The sequence below is a fragment of the Peromyscus californicus genome, unplaced genomic scaffold (genome assembly GCF_007827085.1).
Source record: "Peromyscus californicus insignis strain IS unplaced genomic scaffold, ASM782708v3 Scaffold_18__1_contigs__length_77618521, whole genome shotgun sequence".
NCBI classification, from domain to species: domain Eukaryota; kingdom Metazoa; phylum Chordata; class Mammalia; order Rodentia; family Cricetidae; genus Peromyscus; species Peromyscus californicus.
Window position 1 is genome coordinate 34,687,483 of NW_026294480.1, and position 25,166 is coordinate 34,712,648.

At 38.7% G+C, this 25,166-nt stretch overlaps 1 protein-coding gene across 2 annotated transcripts in view; it reads right to left on the reverse strand.

The window, feature by feature from the left end:
• The window catches only part of Cwc27 (CWC27 spliceosome associated cyclophilin), a 185,039-nt gene that overhangs the window by 155,650 nt on the left and 4,223 nt on the right, over positions 1–25,166 (reverse strand). For both annotated transcript variants that reach the window (XR_008219496.1, XM_052743231.1), the window contains exons 2-9: positions 22,663–22,759; positions 19,234–19,346; positions 15,880–16,023; positions 14,192–14,290; positions 13,541–13,644; positions 11,633–11,702; positions 1,008–1,087; positions 107–140 (exon numbers count right to left, since the gene is read on the reverse strand). Coding sequence is in view for 1 of the 2 variants with exons in the window: in XM_052743231.1 (XP_052599191.1) it covers positions 107–140; positions 1,008–1,087; positions 11,633–11,702; positions 13,541–13,644; positions 14,192–14,290; positions 15,880–16,023; positions 19,234–19,346; positions 22,663–22,759 (741 nt within the window). In the remaining variant the exon portion in view is untranslated. The remainder of the gene's footprint in view (positions 1–106; positions 141–1,007; positions 1,088–11,632; positions 11,703–13,540; positions 13,645–14,191; positions 14,291–15,879; positions 16,024–19,233; positions 19,347–22,662; positions 22,760–25,166) is intronic.

Consider the following 25,166-nt stretch of genomic DNA (forward strand, 5'->3'; position numbering starts at 1 on the left):
AAATTGCATATATTTATATGTTTTTAAAGAAGACGTAATGTGTTTGTAAAACTTTGACCTATCTATAAATTGTTCAAGCTATATTTGTACTAAAATGAATACTCACATCTTCTAAATCTCCTGTTGCATCATCTTTTTCACTACAAAAATAAGTAAAACAAATACATTTTAGCTTCAAAGTGAAACTAATTGAAGTATTCATTTATATAAAGTGTAGACTGGAACTTAAAACTAGTTTGCTAGAATTAACGTCCTGTTTTGTTTTTCCACCATAGCACTCTCAGAACGGCACTGTACCACAGATGGGAACATGCTCCAAAGGAGTCACCTTTTACAAACAGAGGAAGAGACATGCTCCATTAGCAGATAAGAGAATTCTCTGGATTTTTTTTTTTTTCAAATATAAACATCCACCATCACGCTGTCCCATTTACAGAAAATGATTTTCCTATAGCTTAAAAGGTTCTGGCTATAAAGAGACCAAATCCTACGAATTAAAGGATACCAAGAAAACATTATTTTGAAACAGAATTTTTGAAGATGAGCTAACCTCATTACAACAGTATTTTATCCTAGTCTGAGACAATGGCCCATATATCACATGTAATTAATACATTTAACACTAATTAACATCCCACCTCTTAAACAGAAGCAACAAAGACAATTAAGGCAGGTCTCTGTCAACTCCGACAGTTGTAAGAACGTACACACAGTAAACTGGCCCCGAATGTGGTCACTTCTTCCAGTAACCTTGCACTCTCGTGCTTACTCATTATCCCCAAACAAAAATGCCCCTAAGACAGTTAGCAATGCAACATGAAATTATTACAAGCTTCTAGTATTCAGACTAGCCTAAGATTAATCACTTATCAAAATGTACTGTTGCTTTGGCTAGACTTAAGAAATGTACTGTGGGGGCTCTGCTTGCTAACAAAGACAGCAGGAGAATGAGATGAAGTCTAAAAGCAGGAAGTCAGGTTCCAGCACTGACTGGTAACTGCACTGACCTTTCCACAGCGGGGACAGAGCTGAGGTGCGGATCGTCCTTGAGCAGGTCATGGCTGCTTTTACTTCTCCCCTTCATGCTCTGGGAAAGAACACACAATAGAGTTGAGAGTGGGAAACTAAAGTCTTCCAAAAAAGAAAATTAACAAATATACATGAAATTTAGTAAGGACACAGTATGATTAGCAAAAGACATGTGTCTGAAAAGTTCATTATAACCAAAGCTTTAGAAATAAGAATACTTTTACTGACTGAAAATGGGATTTTTATTTAGTTGTTTAAATTATTAATTTTTGTTTTTTTAGATACAGTTCTATCATCTAGTTCTAGCCTAAGATAGCCTTGAGTTCTTTTTTTTTTTTTTTTTTTTTTTTTGCAATACAATTCAGTTCTACATATCAGCCACGGATTTCCTTGTTCTCCCCCCTCTCATCCCCCTCACCTTCCCCCCAGCCCCCCCCATTCCCATCTCCTCCAGGGCAAAGCCTTCCCCACAGACTGAGATCAACCTGGTAGACTCAGTCCTGGCAGGTCCAGTCCCCTCCTACCAGGCCGAGCCAAGCAATCCTGCATTAGCCTTGAGTTCTTTATGTAGCCCAGATTGACCTAGAATTCATAATCTTTCTGACTCAACGTCTCTTGTGTTGGGATTACAGGCATGCAGCACTACTCATGACTCAACAATACTTTTTTAAGATCATCTTTCCCAACAAAAAGTGACATTGTTAAAAGCACTGTGGTTTGACAGCTCTGAGTGCTTATGATTTATATACAACTGATTAATTCCTACAACCCATACATAAAAACTTGCAAGGTAGAGCCCAAGAATAAACTGAGATAAGTGCATACTACTATCCTTCAATATACAGTCTATGCTGCACAAGATGACTTTTACACATCATCCCCAAGCAATCGCCTGAGGTTGCTATGTAACAAACGGAAGACAGCCACTCAGAAGAGCATCTCAGGCATGAGAACACCCACCAGGGACCAAACAACAAAGTAAGTGCTTTAGTTTCAAAGTTCCCCTTCTCAATAACAACACTTTTAAAGGGAAACAGACAAGAAATCATTACTATAAAAAGTTACTAGCGGAAGTAGAGCTGTAAGTATTACTATTGTTATTGTTTATTAACTTATTAAGTGTGTACTTGGTGCCAGTCATAGAGCTCCACACTGCACTTCTACCCCTCACTCTCCCTGTCTAATGGAAACACACAATGTAGCACACAGCCGCATTTTACAGACTGTTCGAGATTAAGCTATTAATTAGGTGTCACAAAGCTAGTCAGTGGAAGAGGATCAGGATTTAAATTAATACACTAAGAATTTAAATGGATCCATTTCTATGTCCTTTAGGTCCCCATATACACAAGCACTGCAAACCCTAGCCTATATATTTCCTACTGCATGGTGGGAATCTTCTAAACTGGCCTTCTGTTTTCACTGATTAACTTGTGAACAGACCCTTAAATGTAATAGCATTACTCTAAGATGGGCATATACCTTTAAAAATATGCTTCCATGACAAATAATCAAAGATTTAAACATTTCTGTATTAACATGGGCTTCTCTATGCTTTAAAGATCAAATCAAGTAAAGTAAATATAGTTTAAGGGTATTATTATTATTATTATTATTATTATTATTATTATTATTATTATTTTGCATTCTCAGCCTGTGCTTTATTGCTAAAAGTGTCTACACACAGTGCAGAGTTTCCAACTCCCAGGACAGTTCCTTTTTTAAAGAGTCAGATTTCCGCAAATCTCCCAGAGATGTACAGCTTATGACTCGGTCCTTTGTAAACTTCAAACACTGAAGAGAGCTTTAGCACCATCTTCTATAGCAACGGTACAATGGAGAGTGAGTGCACAGCACAGCGAGGAGACAGCAGCAGCGTGTGTGGTGCAATGGAGAGTGAGTGCACAGCACAGCGAGGAGACAGCAGCAGCGTGTGTGGTGAAGAACTCTTCTTCTTGTCTGTCTGTCTGTGTGCAGGGATGGGTGGGTTAGTGCCCAGACTACTAGTGCTGTTCAAAGATTGAGGATGCCCACAGAACACCCTTCTGGTCCTTGGGGTGTCAGTTCTGGGGATCAAACCCAGGTCTTCACTGTACTTAGCTTAGCCAAGTGCTCTCTGAAGCTACATCCTGAGCACAAAAGCACATTTTCATGAAGGACATAACATACCATCACCAAAGGTTTTGAAATCATCAGTAACCATAACTATGACTTTAAAGAGTTTAGAAGTCTGCGTTTTTCCAAATACCATGGCATCTTTTGCTGTTTTGATTTTCTGTATCATCTATTTTAATTTGCCTTACTAGACTACTAGAAACAGTGTTAGAAGCACTCTGATCTTGCATCTTTATTGGTCAGCAGATGTATCGGCATGAGGTGGAGAGCATTTTTATTAGGGATACATCTTACTTCCTGTAATTCAGTGGATATCAAATTTCACATTGGCAACTCAAGTCCAGTTCTGAAGAAAGGTCAATAGTCTAGTTATTACTCATGAAACAAGAAAAGTGAATTTAACGACACTGTCATCTGTGGTTTTCAACTATGTCATCAGTCCACACTTGCAACTCCACAGCCTCCTCTGAAGTCCAGGAGTGATGAAGGGGCAAAAGGTCGGCCGACTGCTCACCAACGCCCTTGTCTAACTAGGAGACTGGAAAAGTTGTTCACAGACACAAGAGGGCACAGGAGAAAGGCATGGGACAATACCACAGGTGCTGCCCAAAGCGGAACCTGCCTGGGCTCTGCGCCAGCTACTCAGGCTGAGCACGAGAGTGGCTGCAGCCCTTGAGGCAAAGGCCCCATCTCAAAGCAGCAACACCAGCACAAGATGGGGGTCTGGTCAACTGAATTTCAAATCTAACACCCCACAATCTTCTAATTTCTAGCTCAAAACTTATTGTGGAAGCAATAAACTTTATAAGATCTCAGAACACTTAGCCACAAAATCCAATAATAGCCTTATCTATTTCACAGAAGAAAATTAAATGCATGTACAAAATTTGTAATGTTAATTAATAAAAGTGAATTCTTGTACTCCTGAAAAATCAGAGATTTTATTTTCATTTATTTTTAATTATTTATTTTATATGTATGAATGTTTTGCCTGTTTATATGTATGTACAGCACATTCATGCCTGGTGACCTCAAGGTCAGAATGGGTCACCTGGAACTAGAGTTACAGACAGTTTTGAATTGCCATGTGGGCGCTGGGAACCAATCCTGGGTCTTCGGAACAGTGCTCTTAACCACTGAGCTGTCTCTCCAGCCCCAGAGAAAGATTTTAAATGTTCTTACCACAGCATGTATGTGGTATGTGAGATGGGTGTATGTTAATTAGCTTAACTCAGACATTCTACTGTCTTAAAACATTATATAAATGTAATCTCTCAGACATTCTACATATTTAAAAACACTATATTGTATACTATATATAATATATATTTTATATATATAACTTTATTTGCCAATTTAAAAGAATTACTTTAACAAAAGCAAGTTCTTCCCAAGTACAGTGTTGTATGCTGTAATCCCAACCTTCAGGAGAATAAAATAGGAAGATTGCACATTTGAGGCTAGCCAGGGCTACTTAGCAAGACCCTGTGTCTGAAAAGAACCAAAAAAGGAAAAGAAAAAGCCAAAAACAAACAAAAAAAACCCAAAAACAAAAAGAAAGAAAAAGAAAAGAAGTTCATGTTGAGCTCTCAAATGAAAACTCACTTTAAACAGCTTAAAAAAAATAAACTTGTTTCACAGTGACTTAAAATAAGACCTGAAAACAGGAAGAACTTGTAAATTAAGCTGACTAGTCATTGCCACTCTAGACTTTCATTAACTTTTCAAACTGAGTTAGCATGGAGATGGAGGCTCAAAAGCAGATTTTAAACACACACCCAGTTCCACTACAGCAAACTGCCGAAGCAGAGAAAGTAACTAGGAAGAATGGAAAAAGTTAGAAGAGTCACAGAGGCTGGGACAGCAGTCTGACTCTCAATTTAATGCTAATTCTTCCTGAGTGACCTATTTTAAGGTCTTTATTTGGCTAAAGGGTTGAGATGCTGAAAATAAGACTAAATATACTTAGTGAACTCCACATAAGGAGCTTCACAAGAAAGTCAAAGCTGATTGCTAGCATATCTAAAAATGAACACCAAGTCGGGTGGACCTGGAACTTCATACCAAAAAAGAAAGAGGCAGCAAAATAGCAGAAACATAGCATAGCAGCAAAACAGAGTACAGGAAGGAAGAAGAAGGCCGGAAAAGCTGGAAGGCATGCTGACGGAGAAGGACAACACTGGTCCACAAGCCAGGATGTCTGGGCTCTGCCTCTGACTGTGTGATGGTATTCATACGGTGACCTCTCCAGTCCATGATGCCCAGTGTTACAGGCAACATTGGTCTAGATGTTGTATTTTCTGTAGATGTGATGAACTTAGATCAGCAGTCTTTGGGATTATCTTCCATAAGGTGAGTGGGCCTCATCTAAGCAACTGGAGACCTTAAGAGCAACTGTGGGTAAGAATTCCCAGAATGAAAAGCAACATAAAAACCACCCCTGAGTGTCCAGGCTGCAGTTTAAAATATATCAACTATTCTGTCTTGCCCTGCATATTTTGGACTTACTGAACTAATATACAGAATTTACAAATACTCTTACGTTTCAACTTAAGAGTTAAAAAAAAAATAAGAAAACAAAAAAAATATCAGTCACAGATTGACAAGACAGCACCCTCTGGGCAAAAGTACTCAATTAGCTACTCTACGAATCCACCTGACAGTGTTATCTCGCAGATTAGATTTCTCAATGGGCCCACAGGAACACCATGGGAAAGTCAACAGAGTGCTTTTCTGAGCCCGAGATATGGATATTACTGCATCCTTCCATCATGCAATCCTATCCAAAAGGAAACAGGTGAGTCTGGCAAGTCACTTAGCTAGGGTCTCGGTTTCCTCAGCTATAAAGAAAGGAAGTTAGACTAGATCCCTTGGAGCTATAAAATCCTATGATTTCAAAGAGGTTTTCATCAGGTAGTACATAGATACTGAAATAAATAAAGAAAAGCTAATCCACGTGGGAGAGACACCTTGTCATGAATAAAGGAGTGAGGTGAAAGAGCGTGTGTAATCTCACACTGATAATCCACAAACCAGAGGGGACTCAGGTTTCTTCTCTCACATACAGTAATGCCTCAGTTGAGACCGGAACAATTATTAACTCACAATCTAGCTCTGGAATAACACTTACCACTGTGGAGTTGCTGAAAAGGGAAACCTGATAAGCAAGTGAATAATGGAACAATTATTTTTAAGCCTTTTAGAAATATTTAATTTCATGCAAGCACTGAAACTTCCCATCGTTCTACACTAAAGGATTCTCTTGGCTTTGGCTCTAGCTATTTCAACACTTAGAAATGAGACTAAATTTTAAAAGCATGTCTAATACTCAGTCTATTCCTTTTTCTTATGGTATCATTTACCTCAAAAGGAAAATGCATTGGAAATAAGCTCAATGGTCTGAACAACTGTACATTAACTAAATAAACACAAATAAAATTAGATTCGACTTTTATCCAGATCTTAGAGGATTTCTGTCCTCTAAGTCAGTGAATTTCAAACTAATTTTGATGTTTTGTCTTTTTAGACATAACTATCCACTTGTCTATTGCACAGCAGATGGAAACAGATAAATGAGCCAGAACAAGCTGCTAGTCATTAGGTGGAGGAGACACATGTACCCCAAGCTTGCTCAGGTTGCCTCTTAGAAAGGACACTGGCCACTTCTGTCCAGCCCATGCTAAGGTTTCTCAGCAGCTCTCCATACTGCTCAGACAAGAGGGTAGCAGCTTCTATATAATAACGGTGATCATACAAATCGTTCAGCTTTTAAGACCAAGAATAAAATACCAATTACAACATAAAAGATACTGTTCTAATTAAAGACACAACCTTCAATGGCATCTTTCAGGATTCTTTAATGTATCAAAGTATCTTTATTCACAACCCCAGCAGGCATATCTTACTTTTATGTTACACAAAGAAAACCTGAAAGCGAGAGCTATCACTCAAGATCACACAGTGCCAGTGGGAAGTGAGGTCTCAATGAATTTGTATGATTTCAATGATATTGAATCTAAGCCACTGCAACTCTCCTGTTGATTCAGAGATGAACAGAATCAACCTTCAAGGAGCTCACAGCCCAGAACTTCATGCAGCCATTAAAGCAAAGAATGTAGAGTGTAGGACTGGAATGATCTACTTAGAGTACAATCACAGGCTTCCTTTATAATAAAATAAAAAAGCTCCTTTGCAAAGAAATGCAGGGTAACATGAACAGCAGACATTAGGTTAGACCCAGAACAGATCCACAAACACTGGAAAAACCATTTAGAAAAGGTGGTATTCTGGGTTGAAAATAAATCTATCTCTAGCATCTAGATGTGGAACGGGACACTTCAAGCAGGAAAACTGCAAACAGAGACCCACATAGAGTCCCCACTGTGGTGATCCTACTATTTCTCTGCTGTGGACTCCAGAGAATTCAGTGGGGATAGTTTTATCAAGCCTCTTACAAAAAAATTCTGAACCCATGGATCTGAGGGGGAAAAAAAAAGCTTATCTCAAGTGATTTAATCTGAAATAAAGTTTAGGAAGAAGTGGGTTGGTGGAGAGTCAAGGAAGCCATGGTTATGATAACTTTCAGCTTCTCGAAGGTGACTGGTAGCCAGGAATTGAAGGAAGAGGGAGATGGCAGACCCATGGATAGAGGGCAGCAGCCCAGGCCAGAAATACAGAAGGCCTCAACAAGGGTAATAGCAAATTATAACAAAAGGGGGAAAAGTGATTTCAAAAACTTCTTCAATGAAAGCTTGAGACTGGGGGCTGCAGAGATGGCTCAACGGTTAAGAACACTGGCTGTTCTTCCAAAGGACCCAGGTTCAATTCCCAACACCCACATAGCAGCTCAAAACTGATTGTAACTCCAGTTCCAGGAGATCTGACACCCTCACACAGACATACATGCAGGTGAAACACCAGTGCATATAAAATAAAAAATTATTAAATGCAAACAACAAACAGCACCGTGCCGTGATTGACAGAGCAGAGGGAAGTCAGAAGTGAAGCCCGAGTGCTTTGGAGGCACTGATATGAGAAAATAGGAAAGTCACAAAATGCAGCGTGGTGGGGGCGTGAGGTGCAGGAGATAAAGAACCCTGGCCAAGGGCTGAGAAACTAGAGAGCTCTGCAGAGAGGTATCCATTAGACAACTGGAGGGAAAATGGGCACGCCAGGATATACAGATATGTGGCAGGATGTTATCCCAGCAGCCCACCCCTCCAGAACAAGGTCGGTTTGGAGGGCTACAGTAGCACAGCATTGGCATGGCAATTCTCATTGAGAAAGAATGGCGGCTTGTAACCTCCTTGGCGGAGTGAAAGGCTTCATTCTTTCTCAGTGGTTGGGAGTTTCTCAGGTTCAGGAAAGAGGAAACCAAGGTTATCTTGATGGAATCCTTTCCCATTTCAGTCTTAGAGCAAATACAAAGTGATTCTGGAATGTAAGTTCACAGTACACAGTAGAATTTAAGCATACCATTTTTTTCCTTTGGAAACACAAAGCAGAAGGAAGACAAGCTTTGAACATTTAATTTTACCTAACAGAAAAATTTCAAACTAATTTCTTAGTTCACCTCAAAGTAATTATAAGCAAAACTTACTTTATTACCAGAAACATCATTTCAACAAAAATACAAGACAACTCCATCCTCCCATCTTCTTTCTCCACGGTTGCTGGACCTTAGCAAGCAGGCCAAAAGCACTGAACACAGTCTTCCACCCAGAAGCCACGCTGCCAGTGAAACTTCTCCAATGCATCACCAATGGCGTGGCCTTGGAAGACTTCTGCATCAATCACAATCATCCCAGAGGCCTAAGAAACTATAAAGCCTGTACCCCCAGTTCTCATCCCACCATCTCCTAATTAGAAGTCCCCTGAGGCTGGGCGGTGGTGGCACACGCCTTTAATCCCAGCACTCGGATCTCTGTGAGTTCAAGGCCAGCCCGGGCTACAGAGTGAGTTCCAGGAAAGGCACCAAAGCAACACAGAGAAACCCTGTCTCAGAAAAACAAAAACAAAAACAAACAAACAAAAAGAAGTCCCCTGAGTACTGACAGCTACAAAACAGAAATAATGGCTATATAACATAGTCGTTAAAGGAATTACATAAAATAAACATTTTGTAAGTAGAGGGAAATACATGATCATACTGTAGTGTGATTTGTACTTTGATGACATAGACAAATAGTCAGAGAAAGGCATTCATGGCTCAGCTTGAGCTCAGTGAGGAGGAAGAGAGGCAGTGGGGATGACAGTGAAGATAACTCTTGTACAAACAAGAACAACAAAGAAATGTAGAGAACATGCCAGAAAAAAGAAAAGGGGTTTGGGATACCATAAGAAAGGCATAGTTACATAGGAAAACTTGCTATCTTGTTTTGTTACAGGATTATAAAGCTCAGGTTGGCCTCAAACTTGAAATCCTCCTGCCTCTGCCTTTCATGTGCTAGGACTACAGATATGCTATACTATGCCCTGCAGAATTTGACATCTGTAGATAACATCAACCAAGGAGAACTGGTAATTACCAGATCTAATAATTATGGTTTTGTCCATTCACAAACAAATCCCCAGAATCATGACATATAGCATCCTGCACTTTTCATTCTGATGAGGTACAAATTTGAATCACCAACAACACAACACTAATCACTGGCATCTGCAGACAATAACTCCAACACTAAGGTGCCAGACTAATTCTTGATGCTTGTAACAGGAATATCTTCATTTAAAAATGAATTTACTTTTGAAATCTAATATACAAACATTTCTTAAAATGGCTCAGAATGAAATTTAAAAGGCAAAAGAAATATTCAGCCTATCTCTGAGAATTTAATGTACTGGTTACAGGTAAATAGTAACTGATCTCATATTATTAAAATTGATACTATAAAAAGAAAGCAAAAATCAGGGACAAATTACCTTTTCCATATGCCCATTTTAATTTAGTTTTAATGTAAGCATATAAGGAGAGTACTATTGTATTGCAGTTTCCTCTGATACTGAAGCACACCAACCTGCAGGGAAGTTTCTTAAGACAGAAGGTAAGCAACTCAAAATAGCTTCAGGAAGTCCCTGAAATCAACCAGATTCACTAGGCCCCTACCTCCCAAGAGAAAACAATGAAGACCACTGAGAATCACTCTCAGATGAGCCAAGCTGCAAAGATGACTCTGGAACCAGACTAGCTGCCTGGAATAAGCAAAAAACAGCCAAACTGCCTGGAAGAGGTTTCGATTAACTGAGCCACTTGGAAGGGACACCCTGTTGAGTTGCCTGCTGGCTGTGCAGCATGTTCTATGTTCCCAGCTTTGTGAGCTGTCACTCAGATAGGCTTTGGTGATGCAGGCTGTCTGGGTCATTTCTGTTCCCTTAAGTACCCCTTAACCCATAAGTAACACCCCAGTAAACTCAATGGTTCACCAAGACGGACTTTGGTGGTATCTCTATTTTGGTCTGTTTGAGCTCCCTATCTGGGGTGAGTGTGTGTGTGTGTGTGTGTGTGTGTGTGTGTGTGTGTATGTGTGTGTGTGTGTAGCATCTCCAAGGAAAAATTCTGTTGCACAGGTGTTGGCTCTGTGCTCAGCATGACCTCCCTGAACCATGCTCACTGCTGATGAAAGCACAGGATGAAGAAGACAAGTACAGCAAGGGTGTGCTTTCCAGTCTGTCTTACTGGTGGTGCTGGTGAGAAACAGGAGACCATCGAAGCAAGGGAAACAGAACTGGGTTAGGAAGCTTAGTTACTAATAGAGATGCTAGATCTAATTCTCAGGTCTCAGTGCTCACTCACTTCCCAGAAAGAAATGCAAAGCACAACATCTGGAACCAAAAACCTCTAAAGGTGATTTTCTTTGGGTACAAATATCACAATCTGCTCCAAAAACAGGCAAAATACTGAAGAGGTTCCAGATGATTTGTGATGAAACTAAAATTAAAGAAAGCCTCACTCAAGAGGTCAATCCCAGCTGTAGTGTCTTACTAGATATGTGACTTTGAACAACTATAATTATAATCCATAGGCATTATTGTAAACCTTGTTTTACTTATGAATAAATATAATTATTTATATAAATAAGGTTCACAACAACATGTATCACAAAAGGCTGTGATAGAAATTAGTTGAGAATAATGAAGTAAACACAATATATGGAAATAACATTAAAATGAATATTAAATAATTGAGTCATTGACTATTATAATATCATTGTCAAATAGCAAAATAAAAGACAAATATCAACTAAAATCTGATTCATAAAATTGAACTATTCAAAATACTTTAAAACTGTTTCAACTGACAGAAAAATGAAAATTAAAAGTAAATAAATATGAAAAACGTTTCTATGAGAGCAAATCAACACAGAACCTGTACAAATGACTCTACACAGCAATACGATGCACACGTACTATGCAAGTGAGAATCAACCACGCTGCTCCAGGTAGAGCAGGAGATACAGAAATACAAAGGCAAAGGCAAGCAGGAGCCTACCTGACTGACTCGGTTCACTTCCTCCTCCTCCTCCTCAGCTTCTTCTCCGAAAGAAAGTAAACTAAAGTTTCTATCAAAAAAGAAAGAAAAGAAAATTCAGGAGAAAAGTTAGGCGAATTTCATACATGTCCCATTTTCAAGCAATAGCACAGGTTTCTAAGAAATACATTTTATTTGCACAGTATCACTTAGTCTTCAGCAGGAGTGTCCCAGCATCCACAGCTCTGGGCAAAGGGTTTGGCCTCAGAGTAACTACGTTCACCGAGTAACCTCAACTACTTCCCACAGATTCACCCCAGCCGGGTATTACCATAGTGCACCCAGTCACACATGACAGAAATAAGCTTTTGATAGTTATCAAAGCTGGAAGAACCCCAAGAGCACTACAGGTGAGTAATTAACCTATTTTAATACCCGAAAAATACATCTTAATGTTTTAAAACTAAGAAACACAAAAAGTTGATGGGAAGAAAATATCTCAAGTCTTTAAAACTAAACAACAAAAACTCAGGTAAAATGAACCGTAAGTTATTACAGTGCTCTCTTGAGTTTCAGGAAAAAATAAAACTTTGACAGCAACGGAGTATTTTTTTATTTCTAATCTACATGTAAGCAATGATGACACATCATCTCTTGCTCTGAATGAAAGGAACGTTTTCAGTCATTGTTCTGAATGAAAACGAGGTAACAGACAACACACAGAGACCTCAGACTTGTCATCAGGCCAAATGGCAATACTGAAACAGTGTATCCTAACAGTAACAATGACCTTTCAGCAGCAATGAACTGGAGTAAGAAATCAATGGTGGGATCAAAGAAAATCAAACATACAGCACTATAAAAAGTGATTTTGCCATAAGACACCTGCTGTTTGTTAAAGTGCTTGGCTCGTCTTTGACAATATATTAACACAGTTTAATGTACGTACTTTGTGGGGACCCAGTGTGTACTGACCACCTATACTGCAGGGTGTTTGCATATGCGCCCTCTCAGTTAACTTCCTAACAAGCAGGTGTTGTGCTTAACATAACCTTCACTATATTTGCCTTGAGATGACCAAAGTTCAGAGATTAATAAACTGTGCTTAAGAACTGGGTGTGGCAGGCCCATACACAGAATCGTCTGAATCTAATACTGATAAGTAGGATGTTACAATTCAGCAAAATGCAAATTGAAATCCAACATTTTTATTGAAAGTATTATTTTTAATGAAACAGAAAAAAAATGTAAACAATATTGGCATAAACAAACTTTATTAAAAAATAAATTGCTATTTTAAGAAAATATCTTTAAGAAAAACAGAATAATGAATAAAATGGTTTTGTTTAAAAATATTTATAAAGCCGGGTGGTGGTGGCACACGCCTTTAATCCCAGTACTTGGGAGGCAGAGGCAGGCAGATCTTTGTGAGTTCGAGGCCAGCCTGGTCTACAGAGTGAAAGCCAGGAAAGGCGCAAAGCTACACAGAGAAACCCTGTCTCGAAAAACCAAAAAAAAAAAAATTTATAAAAAGATTATTGTGAATAGCACCAAAGTAGATTAAATAAAGTATGCAATCCCATAACACACATTAAAAATATTCTTTATAGTGTTCTTGCCTCCCCAAACTCTATACTAAGGATACATTAACTTACAAATGAGCAGATGTTTCTCAATAACTCAGCTACGTAAACATAGTAAATACTAAATATTTATTAACACGTGTTATATAGCTACCTGCAATGATACATTTCTAGCTTAAGTTAAATAATGTCATTAAATGTAAGAAATGTTCACTTTAAACACACACACAATTCTGTTACTCTCTGGTTCAAAATGACATTCCCCTGTTTAGTAAACAATGATTACAAAAACAAATTAAATAAATTAGTGTCACTATTAAAGTGAAGGAAAATCTACTATGATTACTTTGTGCCTTTGGGTTTCAATTTCTTGTTTTCCTCCTCTGGTTTCTCTTTTTTGGGCCTTTTAATTTCTCTTGGAATGATGTCATCAAAAGGATTAAACAAAACCTATGAAAAGAAGCATTTTGAAGATATTATTCCAGTTTAATTTTACAAAAAAATTAAAAACAATATCGGCTGTACTGACAATCGTGTCTAAATCTTCCCTGCATAAACTTTATTAGAGCAGCAGTCCACAGGGTCCACAGTGCACTTCCAGTCATGTGGCCTCACTGACCGTCCCAAAACATTATGTTCTTTTCACGTAAAAGACACTTTATCTGATACCTATTTTACAGAAGGAAAAACATAAGGAACCAACTCAGACATTGGGACTCCATATCAAATGCTCTTAAGGATTACCTCACTTCCTCCATAAAGAATAATTTAATTCAACTAAAATCCACTTCTTTGAGCAAAGAAACCTGATTCTTTTAACTTTTCATTATGGATTGAGCTTTTCATTCTTTATATTATCGCTAAAGTTTCAGATCAGAATCCAAAGCCTTTAATTAAAAACTGTATCAGAAATTGTTCTTAAATATGGTGTTTAGTATAAAGCTTTCATCGAATGGTTTCAGTGTCTCTGAAATAGCACCTGACAGCATGCTCCTACCTCACAACTTTTGATTCGATGTGGATTGCGGGGTCTTTCATCATCATCGACATCTACCTCTGTCAAGCGCAGCATGTTGTATACTGTATCCCCTGTAACCTACCAAACAAAAACATAAAGCATGATCGCACACATCTCTATCCATCTTCTCAATAAACAGAGAAATTCTGAAAAGATTTTAAATAGTGGACTTCTGAAAAAGGGTTTTTAAATAATTAAAAGAGAATATTTGATTTTCACTGAGACTATGTACAATTAACAATGAAGGTAAAGCATGCTCACTTTAAGGCTGAAAAGCACAGATGGGCTCAGTCTCTTTTTTTTTTTTTTTTTTTTTTTGGTTTTTTCAAGACAGGGTTTCTCTGTGTAGCTTTGCGCCTCTCCTGGAACTCACTTTGTAGCCCAGGCTGGCCTCGAACTCACAGAGATCCGCCTGGCTCTGCCTCCCGAGTGCTGGGATTAAAGGCGTGCGCCACCACCGCCCGGCGGGCTCAGTCTCTTAATAAGCCCTTACGTGTTTCCAGTGTCTACTAAAGTCAGTTACTAAAAATAAATATACAATGTCAACCTTCTTACTAAATGACAGTCCACTCAGCTATCACAAACAAATTTGGACTTAAAGCAGCTTAAGCGTTACCAGTATGATAAATACTTTGCAGGTTATTGCCTAATTTAATCTACACAAATACCCTAAAAATGAGAGGTAATACTACCTTCCCTACCACAGAGCTGACAGTGGGAGCTTCTCCACTTACACGGCTGTGCTACACGTTCTCTCATGCTGAGCTATGTCACAGCAATTGTAAAACACAGTGCAAGAGAGGAACTCAAGTCTCATCTTGTTAATAAAAAAAGCTAGAGGTAGGAAACCCGTGATTGCCAGAAAAGCCTGCGTTAGGAACGCATCAAAAGAACATGATAGTACGTATTTCCTGACTCCTCTTGTCCTTAAGAAATGAGCAACAATGTTACATTTTATGATTTGAGTATGACTCCAATTTCAAGGTTCAGTTGTCTAACAGTACTGAATTGTTTCCCTCTTATAGTCAAAGCCCACTTTTGCCTAGGATGTAAGGAAGAAATTCTTACTGAACCAGCAGAGGGGGCTAAAAAGCTAATAATGTCTACTATGTCTAAGAATTAAACACAGGGATATTCAGAAGAGAAGGGAAGAGGATGAGAGAGACGCCTTCAGGACCCCTCTTTAAAGAGGACTGTTGACAATGCTATGGGAAGGTCATTCCGTCGTTTGTTGTTAAATGTCAGGAGGATTAAACAGGTACCTTCAAAGTAATATTGCCAATCAAATTATAAATACTAATACAACTTCCACTTTAAATTTAAGGGAATTTATCATTGGTAACTTTAAACTATGAAATCATTTTGGCTAAGTCTTTTTAAAAGTATAAACAACACTGGCTCAGTGGCTGTAAGCAGCTAATGCCACCACTGTGATAAGTAACACACGTAGGTCATGACAAATGACGGGCCCGAAGCACCCCGAGTTCAGGTAGCCCTGGACAGTTCATCATAACAGGAACATAGTCCATCATGTTTGAAAACAGTAAGTAAATAAATGTAACATTTTTGAAGGCACTTATTATATAAGTTAATTGTATGTATCATAGAAGTTTAAAGAATAACATAAAACCAAAACCAAACCATACACTTAACATATAGACACAAACCTTGCCAAAGATGGTGTGCTTATTGTTAAGTTCATCTGCTCGACCCAGGGTAAAGAAAAACTGGCTGCCATTATCATGTGGACCAGCATTTGCCATGGCAACCAGTCCTCTCCTATTAAAACGCAACCTCGAGTGAAATTCATCCTGCAAGAATGAAAGAGATTTAGTGACTGTTCTCAGTCATAGACCCTTCATATTCAATCAGCTATGCAGCAGACCAGCGAGGCTCAGACAATTTCTAATCAAAAATGCTGAAGCTTTATTTAACTGATTTTGAAGTACAATCAAATCCAAATTTACTATCTGTTCAATGCTCTTAAACCTGAATTCAGCAGCTTGTATCTTCTAAATATATTCAGCCCCCTTGCTGTTTTATGGAAGTCTTAGTACACAGAGGAAGGGTGCTCAAAGGGACGTGGTCTAAGTCCCATTTCCCTACTCAAGAAACCTATCTTTGAACACTGGGAAACTGCCAGCTAGTCTCCTTCCCACCTTGTTCCTCACGGTGTGAGGCAGTGGCTTTCTTCCTGTTTTGCGATTCAGAGACTCCACCAAGTGTGTGTTAGTGTGATTTAACTGTGCTTTTACACATCCTGAACTGTCTTAGTTGACTCTTCTCAAGGGTGGCATGAGTCTCGTTTGGCAGATCGTAACAGTGCAGGACCACTGCTCCTTGGGTGTTTTCCTTGTTCTGAGAGCTACTTAGAATTGCCCCTCAGACTACACTGAGATAGATCATCTGTGACACACCCATCTCTATTATCAGTGCTTTTCAAGCATTAGAGGCTATTTTTCTTTAATACATTGTTCTTCAGATCTGAACTCAGTCCATCTCACCAGGAACCAGAGAGTCTAACACCTTGACCTCTGACTTGGTCAGCTTTCAGAAGGACTGTGAGTAGAACATTCCTGCTGTTTAAGTCCCCCGAGTCTGTGGTATTTCTATACCATGTGTCCTGGGCAGTTTTATGTCAACTTGACACAAACTAACGTCATCTGAGAGAAGGGAACCTCGATTAAAAATATACCTCCATAAGATTAGGCTGTAAGACATTTTCTTGGTTGGTGGTTGATGGTAGAGGGCCCAGCCCACTGTGGGTGGTGCTACTCCTGGGCTGGTAGTCCTGGGTTCTATAAGAAAGCAAGCTGAGCAAGTCATGAGCAGCAAGCCAGTAGCAGCACCCCTCCATGGCCTCTGCATCAGCAGCTCCTGCCTCCAGGTTCCTGCCCTGAGTGAGTTCCTGCCCTCACTGCTTTTGATGATGAACTGTTACATGAAACTGTGAGTGAAATAAACCCTTTCCTTCCCAAGTTGCTTTTGGTCATGGTATTTTACCACAGCAATAGTAACCCTAGCTAAAACACCAATGTTTAAAGTGATGTATCTAGATGAAAGAAGTTAACAAAGTAATTGTAGTATTTTAAAATAACAAAGCAAAAATCTCTGAAAGGAAATGCCCACAGAGAAGTTAGGATAAACAATGGGATTAACAGGATACAGGAGTATTTCCTATAAAGTGGAGGTCCTAATTAACAGTGATGGCTGAGATATTTTAAAATAATATATCCTACTTTCCAGGGCCACTATCATCTAGAAAACAAAGTTTAGGAAAAAAAAAAAGAAGTCCCACTGTTTTTCTCAACAATCACAATCACACTGTGGTACATGCCAGCAACCCTAGCACTCAGGAGGCTCAGGCACAGAGTCACAAATTTAAGGCCAATCATCTCTATTGCAATTCCAACCAAGGCAGCAAGGCAGGACCCTCAATAGAAACTTTCAAACAATTAAAAATCACACTGACCCAGAAAAAGATGAAAGGAATCTCCAGACACTCTTTCCCACTAGAATAAATACGTAGTTTTCAAAAGTTTCCCGATTTTAAGAACCACTGACAGTTATTCTCTCAAAGAACCTAACATTGCTATAATTAGACTGACAACAAATACAATTTTTGCTGTATTTGAACCCATTATTGTTCCTAATTTCCTAAATATTTTAACTTAACTCTTTTCCTTCTTAAGTTTATGCTGGCAGTCAAGAAATCACAGGCCAGGACTGGAGAAATGGCTCAGCAGTTAAGAGCACTTGTTGCTCTCACAGAGCACTTGGATTCAATTCCCAGCACCCACATGGTGGTTCACAGCCATTCATAACTCCAGTTTCAGGGAACCAATGCCTTTTTTTGACCTCTGCTATCAGCAAACAACACATGATAAACATATAACATGCAGGCAAAACACTCATACATAAAATAAAATGAATAAATCTAAGAAAAATTTAAAATAAATTATATACCCATTCTTGATTAATATATCCTTTTTTTTTTTTTTGGTTTTTCGAGACAGGGTTTCTCTGTGTAGCTTTGCGCCTTTCCTGAAACTCGCTTTGGAGACTAGGCTGGCCTCGAACTCACAGAGATCCACCTGGCTCTGCCTCCCGAGTGCTGGGATTAAAGGCGTGCGCCGCCACCACCGCCCGGCTTAATATATCCTTTTAATAATATTTTTGGCTCTTCCTTCTGCTCACTTTCTGACTGTCCATCATGCATGGCTTTGTGCTATAGAGTTCTTTTGTGTACAGTAAGTACAGAAGACACAGTAAGCTCCAGTGTGGGAGACCGGTCCCTCAAAAGCTTTCTAATAAAGTCCTAATCCCTGATGCAGCCATATCTGTGGCTCTGACGAGGTGGTGAAGGTTATAAACGTGAAAAAGTAAGATGAAGTCAAAGGGCTGGGCTCTCATTCTAACCCAAGAGGGTTTGCGTCCTTACAAGAGAAGACCAAGACGTCGGACCTGGCTTTTTCTTCCCCAGACCTCTTCAAGGTGGGAAGAGGGACGGTTAGACACTGTGACAACTGAAAGAAAGTAAATTCTCATTTACCGCCCCCCCCCCCAGGTCTGTTGTAGCAGCCCAAGCAGACTACTGCAAATTCCATATAATGTTTAAATCAAATTTATTTTAATCTAAAATAGCACATGCAATGTTCTAAAACTTGGCTGCTGAATCAAACACAGCCAAACATCAGGAAATACGCCATATGGACTTCGTTCTGAATCCTTCTTCTCTCTGTCTCTGTCCCTCTCTGTCTGTGTCTGTGTCTCTGTCTCTCTCTCTCTCTCTCTCTCTCTCTCTCTCTCATTGCAATCTTTAGTTCTACCCTAACTTAATCTAGTACAAAAGCTTGCCATAAAATAAATCAGAAAGAATGGTAAGATAATATTTGCCCTTATCTTTGAATAATTCTAACTCCACTGATTTTGTATACTACATGAGATGTTTTTCTTATGGGACACTATCACTTTCAAAGAAGCATTCCAAGCTGACCTAGAATACAGTAAATTGATCTGACCTTGAATGGGGCTCCATAGATGGACTCTCCACCAGTCCCGGTACCTGTGGGATCCCCACCTTGGACTATGAAGCCAGGTACAACTCTGTGAAAAATGGTGTTGTCATAGTAGGCTGAAAAAGAATTAATGTATCAATTTCTAAAACTCAGTATGACTTTAGTTATCATAGTTAATATACAAACAGAGTCACAGATTTAATTTCCAGAATGGTAAGTATGATTTTAGATCAAAACCTTTCCTCACTACTTCTTATAAAACATTCCATCTTCAGAACACTGTATGTTTCAACAGAAGTAATGGTGGTTTACTTTTTGTTTTATCTCCAGAATTTTCTCACAGTATGGATTACTGTTTTCAAAATAAAAACAAGAAGTTCAATACACATCAATGCTTTTCAACTGGAGGACAGAGAGGAGCAGCAATTCTGCATCCCAGAGGACATTTATCAACATTTTGAAATATCTGGGTTATCACAACTGGGGAATACTACTGGAATACAAGATGGCAAGAATACTGCTAAGCATCCTAAAATACAGAGGTTGTGTCCACAATAAAGAATAACCCATCCCAAATGCCAACAGTGCTAAGGCTGAGAAGCCTGGATAGAGATGAATAGCTCATTTCTTGCCTCTTCTCTTCTCCTGAGAAAAAATTAACTTACTAATACACAAAAATATAGAAACTCAGAGATAAAAGTTATTAACTGATCATAGTTCTAGCACTGTCCATTGCAGTCTCCTCAAAAAAAAAGTTCAATAAATGAAACAAATAACATTATATATTTTAGTCCAATTAAATAGTCATTCACTTTGTTAAGTGATTTTCAGAAATCAGTATAGAATTAATAGAATTTAAATATATTCCTATATTATAAATATATTTCTAGTCACAAATATGCAGCAGAGATGAAATACGGTCTCACATAGAATTTATTCTCTGAAACCAGAATCATGAAGAAGGAAAAAGTTAACTTAGATAAAACAGAAGCATGGCACCCATTGAGTTATAGGGCATCGCTTATGAAAATTGAAAATTAGCATCTTTTTTTTTTCCTTCTTTAGTAACAGTTTTATACCATGTTTTAGACTGGAAACTTTCAAAACTTATGTTTATTTTAGATGTTTCCCTAGTTATATAGCAAAGACCATCAGGTCCAAAGTTAAATCCATAAATAAACATCTTCAAGTGCTGCAAAGAATACGACCATCTTTCAACAAGAAAGCCTGTTTCATTGAGGGTCACATGGGAGACTGAGCTCCCTCCCTCCCAGGTTTTCATTCATTCTCTTTTAATTCTGAAAACTACACATTGCTGCTGCTGTTGTATTGAAAGGTGCATTACAAGGCCCAGAAACAGCCAAACTCCTTTGAATCATACACTCAAAGGATTAAATGGAGTTCTCTGCATTAGTTTACTCATTTTTTTAAATAAGTGTATGTGTGTTCTGCCTGCATGTATGTTTATATATCACATTAATGCCTGATGAACCTGAAGGCCAGAGAGCACATTGGCTCCCCTGGAAGTGGAGTTACAGACAGTTGTGAGCTGCCATGTAGGTGCTTGGAATTGAGCTCAGGGCCTCTGGAAGAGGTGGCCAGTGTTCCTGACTGCTGAGCCATCTCTCCTGCCAGGAGTGTCTTTTTTAAAATTAGTCTTCTCAGTTTTTAGTTAGCCTTCCCAACAATAATTCCATTAAATTCTTGCCTGTTTCATTAAGAAAATTGCTTTGGTTATTTCTATAAATTTTCCAGTCTTTACCTCCATCTCCTGGTCTTCTTATAAGTGGGAGAATAATTCTTTTTTGATGCAAGTAAGCTTTGTCAGCACCCAGCTGGACCTCATGTTTATTTCATTGTTGCATGCTATCCAGATACTTTCTGTTTCTTCATTCACCTGGTCCTGGGTTGCAATTTACCATTCATTTTTTCTAGTGTTTTTGTAATTTCACTCTCCTGTAAAATTTGAGCTTTTGACTTCTTTAAACTTATTACCAGAAGTCAGACTTCTCTGTCTCCCTTGTTTTTTAGCTTTGTTGACAGTTACCCGAAGCCTCTCTAACTAAACTACCTGTCTGATTTTACTTCCTGCCTGCCTGCCATAGCAATTATTAATAATGGTCTTTGCAGACATAGTTCCTTTGTCTCATCTGAGGGATTGGATTCTTCTATTATTCTTTCTTTAGTCTCCCCCCTGCAGTGTTTTATTTATCTAATTTCTATTTGGAGAGCTTTGACAATATCATACTACAGGATACTTTGGATTCTTAAATACCTTGTTTCTCACCCAAAACATTGTTTTCTGACACCATGAATAACACTGTCTCTAAAAATTAGTTATGACTGGAAGACAGTGATTTGCCACCACGGGAGTATTTAAAGTTGTACGTAATGTAGTCTAGAAGCCAACCAGAAACTGTAAAGAGAGTATGGACTGTATAGCTGCATACACAAATATCCATGAACAAAAAAATACCCAAGTGAATGTAAAATTTTGCCAAGTTTCTTACAAAGAAAAATCATCATGTTATGACTCAAGTTGATAACAAATCAGTGAATGCCAGGTGGTAAGCTTTGTGAAAAAACAGACTTGGAACAAAATAATGAAAATTATTTATACTTAAATGAAAACAGGATGAGAAACATACCCAAAAAAAGGAGAGCTAGTATGAGGATGTGCAGAAGAGGAAAAGGAATGTTCGGGAAATGGAGAGAATGGCTGACCAAAGGCACATGGTTAGTGGAATGGGAACTAATGGAAAGCTAGGGAGAGGGAAGACCAGATAGGAGGCAATTACAGTCATGGAGATCAAAGTCCAGGTCCTCTGGGGAAGAAGATGAAATCTGGTCTAGTGGTAGCTAACAGAAGTTTCCAGTAGAGAAGACCATCACACCATTGGATAAATTAAGCACAGGAAGGGAAGAAATGAAAAGGGTTCTGAAAATAATAGTCATTTGTCTAGAGACAACACAAGAGTGGAGAAGATAACAGAGAACAAGAGGCAAGCTTAGGGAATGTCCATATTTGAAGAATGAAAGACAGAATGAGTGGCAGTTAGCAGAGGAGATCAACATCAGGCAGGACTGCGTCTGTTAAAAGTCTAACAATTTATAGTTTATCTGGAGGAGAGCTGTTATCCCTGCAGTCCAGTTCCTTATACACTGCTCAACATCATGTTGCTAACACCAGACCTCAATGTGAAAAACACATTGAAGCTTATTCTTTACATTCTTTAAAAAAGCTCATCCATCCAGGGTTTTACTTAGAGAGTCTCACTGTGTTGCCCAGACTAGTCTGAAACTAGAAATGTTTCTACATCAACCTCCCAAGTGCTGGAATTACAGGAGCAGGCCAGAATGCCCAACACACTGCCATTATCTGTAAACTAAGGTAAGTCTCTTCCCCAGAATGATAATGAAGGCAAGACTGACCTTCCAAACAAAGCTGAATGAAATTTCTGCATGCCTTTGGAGCTTCTTTTGACCACAACTCTATGTCAATATCTCCAGCTGTAGTTTTCAATAAAACCTATAGAAAGAACATGACATCATATTAAGTATTTATTTTGCTTGATAATTAGCTATGTAACTTGCAATACTAACTAATGAGTTTTCAGTTTTAGAAAAAGCATTACAAACTCTGCTTGGGTTTTGTTGTTATACTGAACAAATATCAAACATTCATTACAGCCCAATCATCATTAGATGATTCAACACACCATTTTTAGAAAAAGCTAAGGATGAAAAAAGAAAAAAAGCACCTACTTTTTCTAATCAGAAAATAAACTTCACTCGTTTAAAAACCAAGAGTGCAAATTTATAACTGTTTCTCATTGCTTTATTTCCAATAAAATTGGTTAGCAAATTATGAAATTAAGATGATAATGAATCCATTGAATTATGACAGTATTAGGCAATTTTACAATCATTCATTTGAAATTATCCTAGAACTCTACTTTTATATTAAAATCATGCTAGCTCTAACTAGGAAAGAAATATTATTCTGTGTATGCATGTGTGCAGGTGCATATACACATGTGTGCATGCAGAGGCCAGAGGTCAACATTGAGTGTCTTTCTCAAAAGCTCTTTACCTTAACTTTTGGATACAGCTCTTCTGCTGACCTAGAGCTCACCAATTCAACTAGACTGGCTTGGGAGCAAGTTGCGGGATCCACCTGTGTCTGCTACCCCTGACTCCCTGGTCTGAGGTTTCAGATACATGCCACCATGCCCAATTCTTCACAACGATATTGGAAATCCAGACTCGGGTTCAGGTTCACACATCAAGTACTTTATTTTATGTTTTCCAGACAGGGTTTCTCTGTGTAGCCTTGGCTGTCCTGGAACTCTCTTTGTAGAGCAGGCTGGCCTTGAACTCTGAGATCTGCCTGCCTCTGCCTCCCGAGTGCTAGGATTAAAGGTGTGCGCCACCACATCCAGCCCAAATGATATTCTTAATCGAATACTAGTTGTGACTTGCTAAAATGGTTATGCCTTAAAAGTCATCATCTCTACAATAGGTAGTATATTTAATAGTCTCCTTTTCACTGCTTCATGGCAGCAGTGTCTCTTTGGTGGTATCACCTGCTTTATAACAACCAGAACCTCTGTGAAGCCAGATGATGAAACAGCTTATTCAACAATTGGCTCAATAACAACAAATAACCAAAAAGAATGTTAGTTCCTAAGTTTGAACAGTGTGGCACAGCTGGAATCTAACTTCTCCAGTATCATTTTTTTCTTTTCCCCTCCAACTGTAGGAAAGTTGATTAGTATCAACAATCTGTGGCCACCACACAGAACATTCTTGCAAAGAAACACTGCAGAATCACTAAAACTAAACCGACCCTCATGAGGAGTCTGTATCAGTGACATAAGTCACACATTCCTTATTTTCTAAAACGTCTTTGCCTTGTCAAGTACAGTTTTGAAAATGAGGGGAGTTTAAAAATCATTTGGGAAAGCCCTGCCCTTTAAGGATGCCCTAGAAGTTGTAAACTGAATGAGAAATCTTTTCAACAGTGAAGTGAGGAAAACCTCTCACTCTCCTCCCCTCCCCCATCACCTAGTAGATTTTTGCTACCACTTTGTTTCAGAAGCCTAGGAAATGCTATAATAAATTATAGAACACTGATGAATGCATTACATCTTTGGGGGCCTTTTCTGGCAACACACAGCTCTTTTACAACTACTCTCCAGGAACTATGAAAGTGAGTGAAGTGAAAATATCTACATTATGGTGGGTGTTTAATGGTTCCCTTAACCCATAAAGAAGAACATAAAAGCCAGGCATGGTAGCATGTGCCTTTAGTACTCAGGAGGCAGAGGCAGGCAGATTTCTATGAGTTCTAGGCTAGCCTCTATGTAGCAAGCCCTAGGTCAGCCAAGGCTACATAATGAGATCCTATCTCAAAATTTTTCCCCTTTATTATTTTTATTTACTGTGTGTGTGTGTGTGTGTGTGTGTGTGTGTGTGTGTGTGTGTGTGTGTGTGATACAAACTGAAGTTGGATTACTCCTTCTTTCTCAGAATGAACCTGAAATGGCACTAAGCACTTTTTCCCAATTATCCATAAGTCCTGATGTATATCATCCCCTGACCTACTTCATTATAACTTGTATCTTTGAAATGAAGCACTATTGTTAGGGGGAGCCAGACTTTTCTTCTTAGCCAAAATTCTTTTTAAGAATTTTGTGATGTTACAAAGACCATATTTTAAAATAGTTCTGATTTTATTTTGTAAAAAACATAGCAAAACATTAATAATATTTGAGATATAATCTACTTATCAATAATTTGACCCTGCTAAAGAGTTCACTAGCTTTCGGTACATTCACCGAGTTTGGAAACCACTGCCACTATTTCCAAAACATTTCATTACCCTAGAGTGAAACAAAACCTTGACCCATTTTCCATCTCTCTCTATTCCCCCC